We start from the raw sequence: 13,104 nt of genomic DNA, 5'->3' as shown, positions 1-13,104 counted from the left end.
CTCTTTCTCCTGTTGGTATTATTTATCCAGCGGACGGGCTTTTTAGCTGTAGTTGTTCGGACTTCCTTTTGCTGGGAATTTCTCCTCTCTTCTTGTCCTGATCCTTGTGATGTAAATGGTATTGTTTTTTTAATTTCAAATTCTACTTGTTCATCAGTAATTGTATTTTTCATCATCTATAGTAATTAAAGATCACTAACAGCATCCTGCCATACCACATTAAAGACACTGCCTGTGGATATAAATTTTGCATTAGCAACAGGTATAATTTTAGTGATTAGGTTTTATTTTGGAGTCATGTAATGTTTTAAATAATTGTAAAACAAAATTAAATCAGAACGAGGGAAGAAATTTTTAAAAATAAACAAAAGGAATTAAATGGCCCTGACTTTGTGTCATGCTTGTGGCTAAACCACACAGAGAGGAATTATTTTAATACCATTTAAAATATGGCAATATGGTTAATAATCCCTTTTGGGATATATCTTAAGGACAAAAAAGTGTAAACAAATCTTCAGCTCCTTTTAGTAGTCATATAGGATTGATAGATATTCTGAAACTGTATGTATTTGTATATGAATACAGCAAATAAGTGTTTATGTTAGTATTAGGAACCTGGATCTTTTAGCTTAAGGAAATAGAGAAATATGAAATCAAAGAATTACATAAATTTGAATTGTTAATATCACTAGGGATTCATGATGTATTTTCTTTAAACACACACATATATACACACATGCATACACACCCAGCTCTGTCCTAAAAAGGCCTAGAAATAGTGAAATACCTTGTAGCAGTCAGTACTCCTGGCACTCTGAGATTGCGGTCATTAGAATTTTTCTCTTGAAAAAACAATGCTCCTGGGAAAAATAACTGATTCTCAGTTAAAGATAGGGAATATTCAGCTTGAACACATAGGGGCCGGCCCCGTGGCCGCATGGTTAAGTTTGTGTGCTCCACTTCTGCAGCCTGGTGTTTGCTGGTTTGGATCCTGGGAGTGGATATAGTACCACTCTCATGAGGCCATGCTGTGGTGGCATCCCACATAGAAGAACTAGAATGACTTACAGCTAGGATATACAACTATGTATTGGGGCTTTGGGGAGAAAGAAAGAAAAAAGAGGAAGACTGGCAGCAGATGTTAGCTCAGGGCCCATCTTCCTCACTAAAAAAAAGAAAAGAAAAGAAAGGAAATATTGAGGAAAAAAAAGAGAAAAAAAGGAAAAAAAGATGAACACATAATTTTTGTTTTATAACATAAAGCAAGGGAGTTGTCTAAGACCACTGAAATTGTGTTGAAAAGACTCAGGAGATGATGGTTTGAATAATCTCCCGTTAGCCAAAAGTGGGATACTTTGGGTATCAGAAAGGGTACTTTGAGGACTTCTGCTTCCAGCCAAAGTGGAGTGGGAGAGCTGAGATTTACCCTCCTTCCTCAAACAACCAAGAATAAACAGACAAAATAAATGAAACAACAGTTGAAGAAGCTGGACATTAAGCAGTGAAGGACACTGATCTCTAGAGATGGGAAACAAATGAAGCGAACCCCATGATTGCCTCAGCTTACTACCTGAGAGAGTTTCCAAGTTGCAGCACAGGGAGAGGGAACTAAGGTAGAGCCCACAACTTCCCTGATTTAAGACAGAGCTTAGAATCCAGGGAGACCAAAGCAAATAGAGTTCATAGGATGGAATACCAGAAAGGAGAGACCTGAGTATATAATATAGAGAGAACCCTGGAGATCTTCAGAGGGTTTCTTTGGATTTTCAGCAGAGTACTGATCAGCACATGTGTTTGAGGAAGCTACACAAGGCTAGAGGTTCTCTAAATATCATCTAAAAGGATTAGAGGAAACAGTGCCTGGCACTTACACAGAGCTGAAAATAGTGCCTGTTCCCCTAGCCAGGCTGGAAAAACTCATAATTAATGGGGCTTTAGGTAGAGTGTTCAGGAGCATCTTGTCTCAGTAGTGGAGATTAATTAGCCGTAGACTTAGTACTCTTCCAGACGTACCTAACAAATCATAAAAGCAAGATCCAAGAGGATCAAACTGTTTCCATGTAATTTAGCTGCATACTAGATCACCACCCAAGAAAATTTATGGGAATACAAGAATATCCAGTACCCAGGAGAGTCAAATTGACAGTCTGGCATCCAAACAAAGATTACTGGGTATACAAAGAAGTGGGAGAACATGATCATTAATAAGGAGAATAGTCAATCGAAACTGACCAAGATACTCGAATTAGCAGAGAATCAGATTAAAACAGTATTGTAATTAGGTCCCATATGTTCAAAAAGTTAAGTAGAGACATGGAGTGATGAGGATTTTTAGGCTGGTTAATTTTAAAACCGCAGATGAGAAGCAGGCTCCGAGGACTGGAGTTTGCTTGCCCTTTGTTGGGAAACATTTACGTTTGTAAGGGAAACCTCCGTCTGTAAAGATGCCTCCCTCTCTGTGCCAGGAGGAAGGGGGGATGGCCTTATCTCTGGAAACTCTTAATGGGGAAGGCAAGAACTTAAGTTGGTTACTGTCTGGCAACCTCATGTAACTGATTTAGGGTGGTGGCTTCTGGCCTTTACTTAATCCGATTTGATTCTTATCTAAAAGTTGTGGGACCATCTAATGGCCAGACCCCACCTGCACTGATACCATTTTAACTTTTTTACATGTTCTTTCCTTTGTCTTGTAAAGAGATGGCTCACATACCTATGCCTTAAATTTAGCTTTACTCTCCACCCATGTTTGCAGCAGTAGCGGGGGCAGCAGCAGCTCCTTCTGCCCGTGGGTCCTGTCCCCACGCAGCAGCCTGACTGCCCATGGGTCCTGTCCCCATGCCGGCAGCAGCAGCTCTGACTGCCCATGGGTCCTGTCCCCGTGCTATTCCACACTAGTCTCTAAATAAAAGAGCACTACTTCCAGATCTTGAGAGTCCAAGAAATCTTTTCTTTCGACTCCTCGGCTCACTGACCCTGCATCATGGAGGACATAAAAAAGACTCAAATTGAACTTCTAGAGATGAAAACAATGATGTCTGAGAAGAAAAATACGTGGATCAGTGGCAAATTAGAAACTGCAGGAGAAAAGATTAATGAACTTCAAGGGATAGAAATAGAAACTATCGAAAATGAAAAAGAGGTAAAAGAATACACACACACGCGCACACACACACACACACAAGAGAAGACATCAGTGAACTATGGGACAACTTATAAGAAACCTAATACATCGACAGTTTCGGTCCCTGAAGGAGAGGAGAGAGGATGGAAGAGAAAAAAATATTTAAAGAAATATTGGCTAAAAACTTTTCTTAAGTATCAAAAACTATAAACCTGCTTGTCCAAGACACTCAGTGAATCCCAGCCATAAAAAACATGAAGAAAAGTACACTGTGGCACGTTACAACCAAACTACCTAAAACCTACTGTAAAGAGAAAGTCTTAGAAACACACAGAGAAAACAGACATGTTACTTGCAGAGGAGCAAAGAGAAAGGTGATGTCAAGTTTCTCGTTGGCAGTGTATAATACAAACCAGAGGACAGTGGAAAACATCTTTAAAGTACTCAAAGAAAGAAACTGTCAACTTTGGAATCTGTACCTGGCAAAAATATTTTTCAGAAGCAATGGTGAAATAAAGATGTGTTCAGGGATACAAAAACTGAAAGCGTTCATTGCCACCAGACGTGCTCTAAAGGAATGTTAAGGATGTCCTTTAGACAAAAGTAAAATAATGCCCTGGATTACTTTGAAGCAAATCCCAGACGTCAAATTATTTATAAATCCTTCAGTGTGTATCTCTAAAACATAAAGCTTAAACCAGAGTAGTAGTGTTGTACTTGAAAAAAGTTAACAGTTGCTTAATATCAAGCATCTAGTCAGCATCCATCAGTTTTTCACCTCAAGGTTTAGCAGCCTCTGATGGTCGTTGCCTAGATCCATTACTTTACTAGGAGTTGCAGTGATCATTCTATCATTCCTTCTGCTTTTTATTAGCTCTAAAGAAGAGCTTTTCTTCAACAAACTTTTGGTTTTCCTAAACTACTAATCATATAGGAAAGAGAAATACTTGATTCTCTCCCTTTATTTATTTTCAAAATATGAGTTTGTTCCTTAACATCCTCAAAAGGGAACAGTAAAGTGTATGTTTTATTTTTTTTTTGCTGGGAAGGATTCTGCCTGAGCTAACATCTGTTGCCATTCTTCTTTTTTTTTTTTGCCCCCCATTTTCCTCCCCAAACCCCCAGCACACAGTTATATATTCTAGTTATAAGGCCTTCTAGTTCTTCTAGAACTAGAGAACTGAGCCGCCACCAGAGCATGGCTACTGACAGACGAGTGGTGTGGTTCTGTGCCCGGAAACTGAACCTGGGCCGCCAAAGCAGAGTGCACCGAAGTTTAAACATTAGGCCATCAGGGTTGGCTCACTTGTATGTTTTAATATTATTAGGAACTCATAATGATTAACATAGTAGATGTATTTCAGTTTATTTCAGCTGTTACTCTTTTCTGAGTCTTTTTTAAAAAACTTTATGACTGTCTAGTGTACGTACAATTAAGTGTAAAATTTGATGTTTTGACATATGTGTATATCTATGAAACCATTACCGTAATTAAGATAATGAACATATTTATCTTTCCCAAAACTTTCCTCGTACACCTTGGTTAATACCTTTTCCCCATTCCTATCCCCCTGCCTCCAAGCAACTTCTGATGTTTTCTGTGACCACTAGTTAGTTTGCATAGATGGAATCATACAATGTGTATTCTTTTTTGTCTGACTTCTTTTAATCAACTTAAATCATTTTGAGATTCATTTATGTTGTATGTATCAGTAGTTCATTCTCTTTTGTTGTTGAGTAGTATTCTGTTGTATGGATAAACCACAATTGGTTTGTCCATTCACCTGTTGATGGCAGTTTGGATTGTTTCTAGTTTTTGATGATTGCAAATATAGCTGCTATGAACATTCATGGACAGATCTTTGTATGGACATGTATTTCCTTTTCTCTGGGATATATCTATAGGGTTGTATAGTAGGTAAAGAAGCTACAGTAGGTAAAAGATGCTATAGTAGGTAAAGAAGCTATATACTTAAGAAGCTGTCAACTGTTTGCCAAAGTGAGTTGTACTATTTTATCCTCCCATCAGCACTATATGAGAGTTTTAGTTGCTCCGCATCCTTATCAACATTCGGTATGGTCGGTCTTTTTCATTTTACCTATTCTAAGATGTAGTAGGATGCTACTGTGGTTTTAATTTGCATTTCCCTCTTGACTAAAGTTCAGAGCATCTTTTCATATGCTTATTTGCCATCTGTATATCTACTTTAGTGAAGTCTGCTATGTGTTCCTTGTTTTTTGATTGAGTTGTTTGTCTGCTGGATACATATGTTATGTAAATATTTTCTCCCAGTCAGTGGCTAGCCTTTTCATTTTCAGGAGTGATTTTTGAAGAGCAAAAGTTTTTTATTTTGGAGTTCCATGTGTCAATTTTTTTCTTTTTTTTTTTTTGTGGCTTGTGTTTTTGTGTGTCAAATTTAAGATCTTTGCCAAATCCAAGATCACTTAAGATTTTCTCTAGGAAGTTTTATTGTTCTGGCTTAAATTTAGGTCTGTGATCATTTGCATTTAATTTTTGTATATAGTGTGAAGTAAGGGGGAAAAGAGGGCTTTTTTTGCGTATGGCTATCCAGTTGTTCAGATGCCATTTAGTGAAAAGGTTGGTTTCCCTCATTGAATTGCTTTGGAACCTTTTACAATCACTTCACCATATCTGTGTGAGTTGGCTTCTGAGCTCTACTCTATTCCATTGGTCTGTTTGTCCATCTTATATACCACACTGTCTTTGACTACTACAGTTTTATAATGAGTCTTGAAATTAGGTAGTGTTAGCCCTCTAACGTTGTTCTTCCTTTACAAAATTGTTTTGGCTCTTATAGGTCCTTTTCATTTTTATATGAACTTTAGAATCAGCTTGTCAATTTGTACATGAAAGCCTGCTGGGAAATTGATTGTATTAGATTGGTAGATCAGCTTGGGGAGAATTGATATCTTAACAATAATGAGTCTTGTGACTCATAAGCATGGTTGTATTCTCTCCATTTATTTAGGTCTTTAATTTCTCTCAGTGATTTGTAGTTTTTGGTGTATAGGTCTTGCACATTTTTTTTGGTCAGATTTCCCCCTAAGTATTTCATAGGTTTTGATGCTGTTGTAAATGGTATCTTTTAAATTTCAGTTTTCAATTGTTCATTGTTAGTATTTAGACATAGTTTGTTTTTGTATAAAATTTTATTTTGTAGCTCATCTTAAAGCTTGCTAAACTCATTTATTACTTCTAGTAGCTTTTTTGTAGATTCCATTGGGCTTTCTACATAGATAATCATGTTGACTATAGGTAAAGACATTTTTACTTTTTCCTTTCCAATCTGGATGCCTTTTCTTTCTTTTACTTGCCTGATTGCACTGACTAGCACCTTACCATGCAATGTTGAATAGAAATGGTGAAATTGCACATAGCTATCTTACTCCTAATTTTAGGCAAAAAGTAATCAATCTTTTATTAATTATGATGTTGATTGTAGATTTTTCATATATTTCCTTTATGAGTTCAAGGAAGTTCCCTTCTGTTCCCAGTTAAATAGGTGCATAACTGTTTAGAATTCATGTCTTCTTGGCTAATTGATCTCTTTATCATTATGAAATTACCTTCATTTCTCATAATATTATTTCTCTGAAATCAACTTTGTCTGACATTAGTATCACTGTTCCAGCTTTCTGTTAACTTGCATTGTTAATTAGCAATCTTTTTCCTTTTTCCTTTTAACATATTTGTGTTTTTATGTTTAAATTGTGTTTTACACAGGCAGCATATATTTTATTAGAGGTGTATATATATGTTTAGTGTTTCCTTTAGGGTTTATATCTTTAACTTATAGTCTACCTTCAACTGATATTATACCACTTCATGATTCATGGTTTTTACTTCTGCATGTGCATTATTAAACCCCCAATCTATTCTTACTACTTTTGTTTTAAATTGTCAGTTATCTTTTTTTAACAACTTTATTGAGATATAGTTGACATACCATACAGTCACCTATGCAAAGTTTACAGTTCAAAGGATTTTAGTATATTCTCAGAGTTGTACAACCTTCACCACAATCAATTTATGATTGTTTTCATCACTGCCCATTAGCTGTCACACTCCATTTCTTGTCTCTCCCCACCTGCCATCCCTAAGCTACTTTCTGTCTCTCTAGATTTGCCTATTCCTGGACATTTCATATAATTAGAATCGTACAATATATGGTCTTTTGTGATTGGCTTCTGCACAGCAGAATGTTGTCATAGTTCATCCATGTTGTAACATGGTATAGGCATACTTTGGAGATATTGTGGATTTAGTTCTAGACCACTGCAATAAAGTGAATCACACAAATTTTCTGGTTTCCCAGTGCATATAAAAGTTATGTTTACACTGTATTGTAGTCTATTAAGTGTGCAGTATTATGTCTAAAAAGATAATGTATATAAATTAATTAGAAAATACTTTAATGCTAATTAATGCAAATTATCATCTAAGCCTTCAGCAAGACAATGCTTTTGCTGGTGGAGCAGTATCTGTAGAAGAAAAAAATGCAATATCTGTGAAGTGCAATAAAGCAAGGTATGCCTGTGCTTCATTGAACCCTTTTATTAAGTAGTATTCCGTTGTGTGGGTATACCACTTTTTGTTTATTCATTCAGTTGATGGACATTTGGATTGTTTCACTTTTTGACTACTGTGAATAAAGCTGCTATGAAGATTCATGTACAAATTTTGTATGGACATATGTTTTCATTTCTCTTGAGTATATACCCCCTAAAAATATATTAGGAGTGGAATTTGCTGGATTATATAGTAACTCTGTTTAATATTTTGAGAAACTGCCAAGCTGTTTTCTAAGAAGGCTTCACCATTTTATATTCCCACCAGCAATGTATGAGGGTTTCAATTTCTCCACATCCATGCCAACACTTTTTATTATCTGTCTTTTTGATTATAGCCATGCTATGGGTGTTAAGTGGTCAACTGTCTTTTAAAGACATTCTTTTTTTAATGAGAAAGTTTTAGAAAGATTCCACCACGTTTTTTTTTTTTTTTTAAGATTGGCACCTGGGCTAACAACTGTTGCCAATCTTTTTTTTTCCTTCCCCCCCCCCCCCCCCCCCCGCTTTATCTCCCCAAATCCCCCCTGTATATAGTTGTATATCTTAGTCGCAGGTCCCTCCAGTTGTGGGATGTGGGACGGGGCCTCAATGTGGCCTGACAAGCGGTGCCATGTCCGCGCCCAGGATCCGAACCCTGGACCGCCACAGCAGGCATGGAGCCGGCCCTGATTCCACCACATTTTTACCATTTCTGGTGCTCGTCATTCTTTTCTGTAGCTCTTATATTTCATCTGGTGTCATTTTCCTTATGTCTGAATAATGTCATTTAACATTTTCTTACAGAGCTGATCTGCTGGTAATGAATTCTTTCAGCTTGCATATGTTTGAAAAAAGTCTGTTTCACCTTTGTTGTTAGCAGTCTTTTTCTTTTTTTTAAGATTGGCACCTGAGCTAACAACTGTTGCCAATCTTCTTTTTTTTTAATTGCTTTTTCTCCCCAAATCCCCCCTGTACATAGTTGTATATTTTAGTTGTGGGTCCTTCTAGTTGTGGCATGTGGGATGCCACCTCAACATGGCCTGATGAGCGGTGCCGTGTCCGTGCCCAGGATCCGAACTGGCAAAACCCTGAGCCGCTGAAGCAGAGCATGGGAACTTAACCACTCTGCCATGGGGCCTGCCCCCAGTCTTTTTCTTTTGATACTTTAAATATGTTTGATCCATATTCTTCTGTCTTTCATTGTTTTCAGCAGCAAGTCTGCCGTCGTTCTTATCTTTTGTTTTCCTGCATTGAAAAAGTCTTTTTTCCTCAGGCTGCTTTAAGATTATCTTTTCATTCTTGATTTTAAGCAGTTTGATTATGATGTGCTTTCATGTTTTCTTCATATCTCTTCTTGAGATTCTTTGAAATTTTGGATTTGTGGGTTTGTATTTTTCACAAGTTTGGAAAATTTTCGGCCATTAATTTTCCAGATATGTTCCCCCACCCCAACCTTGGGGCTTCAATGTGTGTATATTAGGCCACTTGATGTCCCATAGCTGACTTATGTTTCGTACATATTTTTTCAGCCTTTTTTCTCTGTCTTATTTTGGAGTGTTTCTGTTGCTGTGTATGTCCTTAAATTCACTAATCTACAATATCTAATCTGCTGTTAATTCCATCCAGTGTACTTTTCATTTGAAAAATTGTATGTTTCATTTCTAGGTCTTTGATTTGCTTTTTTTGGTCATATCTTCCTATCTGTCCTTCTCATGGTTATACTTTCTTCTGCTTTTCGAATATGTGGAATATATTTATAACAGCTATTTTAATGTCCTTGTCCAGTTTGCCATCTTTGTCATTTTCAGGTGGTTTTGATTAATATGATAGTTTTTTTCTTCCTCATGGATAGTCTTTTCCTACTTCTTTTGTATGCTTGGTAGTTATCGATTGAATGCCAGGCATTGTGAATTTTACCTCATTTGGTGTTGGAGTTTTTCATATTCTTTTAATAAATATAATTTCATATTCTTTTAATATGTATAATCCTGACTTTGTCAATGGATGTAGTTAAGTGGAACCAGTTTGCTTTTATGTTTCATAGGGCTGGACCAGAACAGCTTCTAATCTAGGGCTAATTTAGCCTCATTATTGAGTCAATACCCATGAGTATTCTACTCAGTGTCACATAGATTAGGAAGTCTTTTCTGTTCCCACTGGTTGAAACATGAACTATCCCTTGACCTGTGTGACCTCCAGAATTGTTCTGCATGCTCTTTGAAGGTGGTTCCTTTCCCAGCTTTGGATCTTTTCCTCACACGGCAGTCATGATCAGTACTAGCTAAAGACTCAAGGGGAATCTTCTGCAGATTTGTGGCGTTCTTTATGTGTTGATCTCTCCTCTTCAGTACTCTTCCTTCTGGATTCTACGTGTCTTGGCCTCCTCAGTTCTGAATTCTGTCTCCTTAGCTGAGGGAGCCTGAAGGCCCTGTTTGGGTTCATCTTCCTTGTACTGCAGCCTGGAAACTCTGTCCAGACAATAATCTGAATCAATCATAGGGCTAATCTTGTTTCTTTTCTTTTCTGAAGGGTCACTGTCCGTGCAACTGCTTGTCTGATGGCTGAAACCCGTTATTTCATGGATTTTGTCTGGTTTTTTAGTTGCACAGGCTGAGAGGATAAGTAACTTTTACTCTATCATGGCTTGATGAATAAGCGTACTGCCCAGGACTCTTAAGGATATAATGCAAGCCACCTTAGTTGCTGCCTTTGGAGAGAACTATTCTCCTTTGCATGCACAAATTAATGGATGCTTTAAAGGTAGTGTTCAAACAGTAGTCATTTGTCGTCACTGGTTGCTGGACAGGTTGGGAAGGTCAAGAAGCTTGAATTCACTACCCTTGATGGTTAGGAGGGAGTATTAAGTCATCGTGAAGTCATTTTTATATTCATTCCCCCTGATGTATTGGTAATACTGTCCTATCACTTACTTGGCATAGAGGGAAAAGGGAAATGGCCAAACATGCCCCAGCTCGTTTTTCCAACCTTACCTTTTTGATATATTGTGCAGTGTCAGGCCTCTCTTAGTAAGTTTTACCTTGTATCAAGTGTTGGTAATAGCATGTTTTGATAGTTAACTGCATCAGATTATAAGACTGAAGAATTCTGAAATAGGTCCTCGTCAGGAAAGATCGAAGTCAGCGTAAAATTGAAAAAGTTTAGAATTTTTAAAATGATTTTTAGAAAGCTCCATTCTTATTGCCTTTTAAGTGGAGTGCTTAGTGTTTGGATATTGAACTCCCTTGTGTTAGCATTACTTTAGTAATAGTCTTTTATTTTTCAGTTATTCAAACGAAGAAATGTTGCTACAGCAGAAGAAGAAACAGAAGAAGAAGTTATGTCAGATGGAGGTTTCCATGAGGCTCAGATTAATAACATGGAGATGGCACCAGTGAGTAAGATAATGGAAGAAACTCTTTTTAGTGTTTTTCTGCTGAAGATCTGAGGTTTAGATCTGTTTTTTTTTGGGTTTAAAATAGAGGTTAGATGGTTACAAAAAGTACTTGGCATTTCATTTTTCAAAAGAAGCCATATACTTAATCTAATGGTTCATTACATGTTTATTATATTTTTAATAACATGCAGTTAAACAGAATTAACTAAATTTTGAAGATTAATTCAGCGATTAAAACTTAGACAAGGATAATTATAAAATAAATGGATTCTTTAAAAGTTGAGTAACAAAGGGTACATTAAAGGAAATCCTAATTTGTTATTCATTTCAGTTATAAAATTGGACATGTTTATATGATTTAAAATCTTTCTATTATAACCTATATTGTACCTTTCTTGAGGTTGGATAAACAGGTAAAAATTACTTATTTAATACGCTTTATATGGATCACACCTGTCTAGATTTCCAGTTTATTGTAATCAATTATGTAATGTGTTACTAGATCATATATATATACATGGTTTTCAAAAAAAAGAAATATGTCTTTCTTCTATCTCACTCACCCAGTTTCTTTCCAGTGGCAACCACTGTTACTAGATTCTTATTTACTCTTTTTGAGAAAAATTCCCCTCTCCCCCAACCCTTCACGCCCCACACTTTTTTTGGGCAAATAGTGGCATATTGTGCACAGGATTTTATAGATGTTTCTTTTTTCACTTCATAGATCTCCAGTTTTTATGGACTAGTTTTCTTTTGGAATTAGGAGAGCTGTTTAAATTCCTTTGGAATCTATGTAGACATTGTAGCCAATATTACCATTTGGGGTGATTTCTTCTAGGCCCTTCACAAAGTTGAGCTGTCCATTTTTTTTTCAAGTGGATGTTAAATGAATATGAAGCATTTTGTGGACTGTATTAGTCAGGGTTCTACAGAGGAAACAGAACCAACAAGAGAGAGAGAGATATTGATTGATTGATTTGAAGGAATTGGCTCATGCAGTTGTTGAGCTGGTAGGTCCAAAGTCCATAGAGCAAGCCAGGAGCCTGGAAATTCAGGTAAGAATTAATGTTGCAGTTTTGAGGCTGAATTTCTTCTTCAGGAAATCTCAGTCTTTGCTCAACTGATTAAATGAGGCCCACTCACATTTTGGAGGGTAGTCTTCTTTACTCAAGTGTCCTGATTTAAATCTTAATCAGATATAAAAAAAGTACTTTCATAGTGACATCTAGACTGATGTTTGTCTAAACAACTGGGTACTGTACACCTAAGCAAGTTGACATAAAATTTATCATCCTAGTTCACTCCTTGTCAAGTTGGCATCCATACACAACCGTTAAACCATACTGAGTTTCAAATAAAGACAGTAAAGTCATACATCCATGTAACATGGTATAACTGTCCTGCATGCAACTGAAAATGCACTAACCTTTTCCCCAGAAGAGGATGCAAAGTCCTTGGGTAATGTTGGTTCCTCTCCTTGATATCTTGTAAATTAAATACTATGATGTAAGGTTAACAATACTTCAGTACTATGACTGTAAAGTCAGTACATCTTAATGTTATGTCATAAGGAGATAAAAGAGGGAAGAAAACAGAAGTATATAAATATTTGCAAACATATTCATAACAGAATCATATAGGTACCTTTGTTTATTCAGGAATCAGTCTTGTAAGTTTCAAAGAGGTTACTTTTCTGACTCTTAATAGCAGAATGCTTCATTCTCCCCATGAATGTTCTTAAATGTTGCATATTACTTACTAACCATCTAGTGTTTACAACTCAGTGCAGCTTTCTTCTCAGTTCATCTTGTTGACTGTAACCCTTCATGAAATAAGAACTTTTTTTCATTATGACAAATGATCCTGAGAAGAAAGTTAACAACTAATACTGTAGATGGGTTGTAGTAGGAAATAGAAAAGTTCTAATAAAGCCAGAAAATAGTGGGAAACTTAAAAGTTTTAATAAGGCAAGAAAATAGGAATTTTAAATAAATTTGAGTCAGCTGTTGAATTTGGT

The 13,104-nt window shown here is 36.5% G+C and overlaps 1 protein-coding gene across 1 annotated transcript in view; it reads left to right on the top strand.

Annotated features, from left to right (window-relative positions):
• KPNA1 (karyopherin subunit alpha 1) overlaps positions 1–13,104 on the top strand; it is a 72,320-nt gene that overhangs the window by 27,415 nt on the left and 31,801 nt on the right. Inside the window, exon 3 of the mRNA XM_046657706.1 lies at positions 10,977–11,084. Coding sequence (XP_046513662.1) covers positions 10,977–11,084 — 108 coding nt within the window. The remainder of the gene's footprint in view (positions 1–10,976; positions 11,085–13,104) is intronic.

Source organism: Equus quagga, chromosome 4 (genome assembly GCF_021613505.1).
Source record: "Equus quagga isolate Etosha38 chromosome 4, UCLA_HA_Equagga_1.0, whole genome shotgun sequence".
Taxonomy (NCBI): Eukaryota; Metazoa; Chordata; class Mammalia; order Perissodactyla; family Equidae; genus Equus; species Equus quagga.
This window is presented reverse-complemented; position numbering and strand designations above follow the sequence as displayed.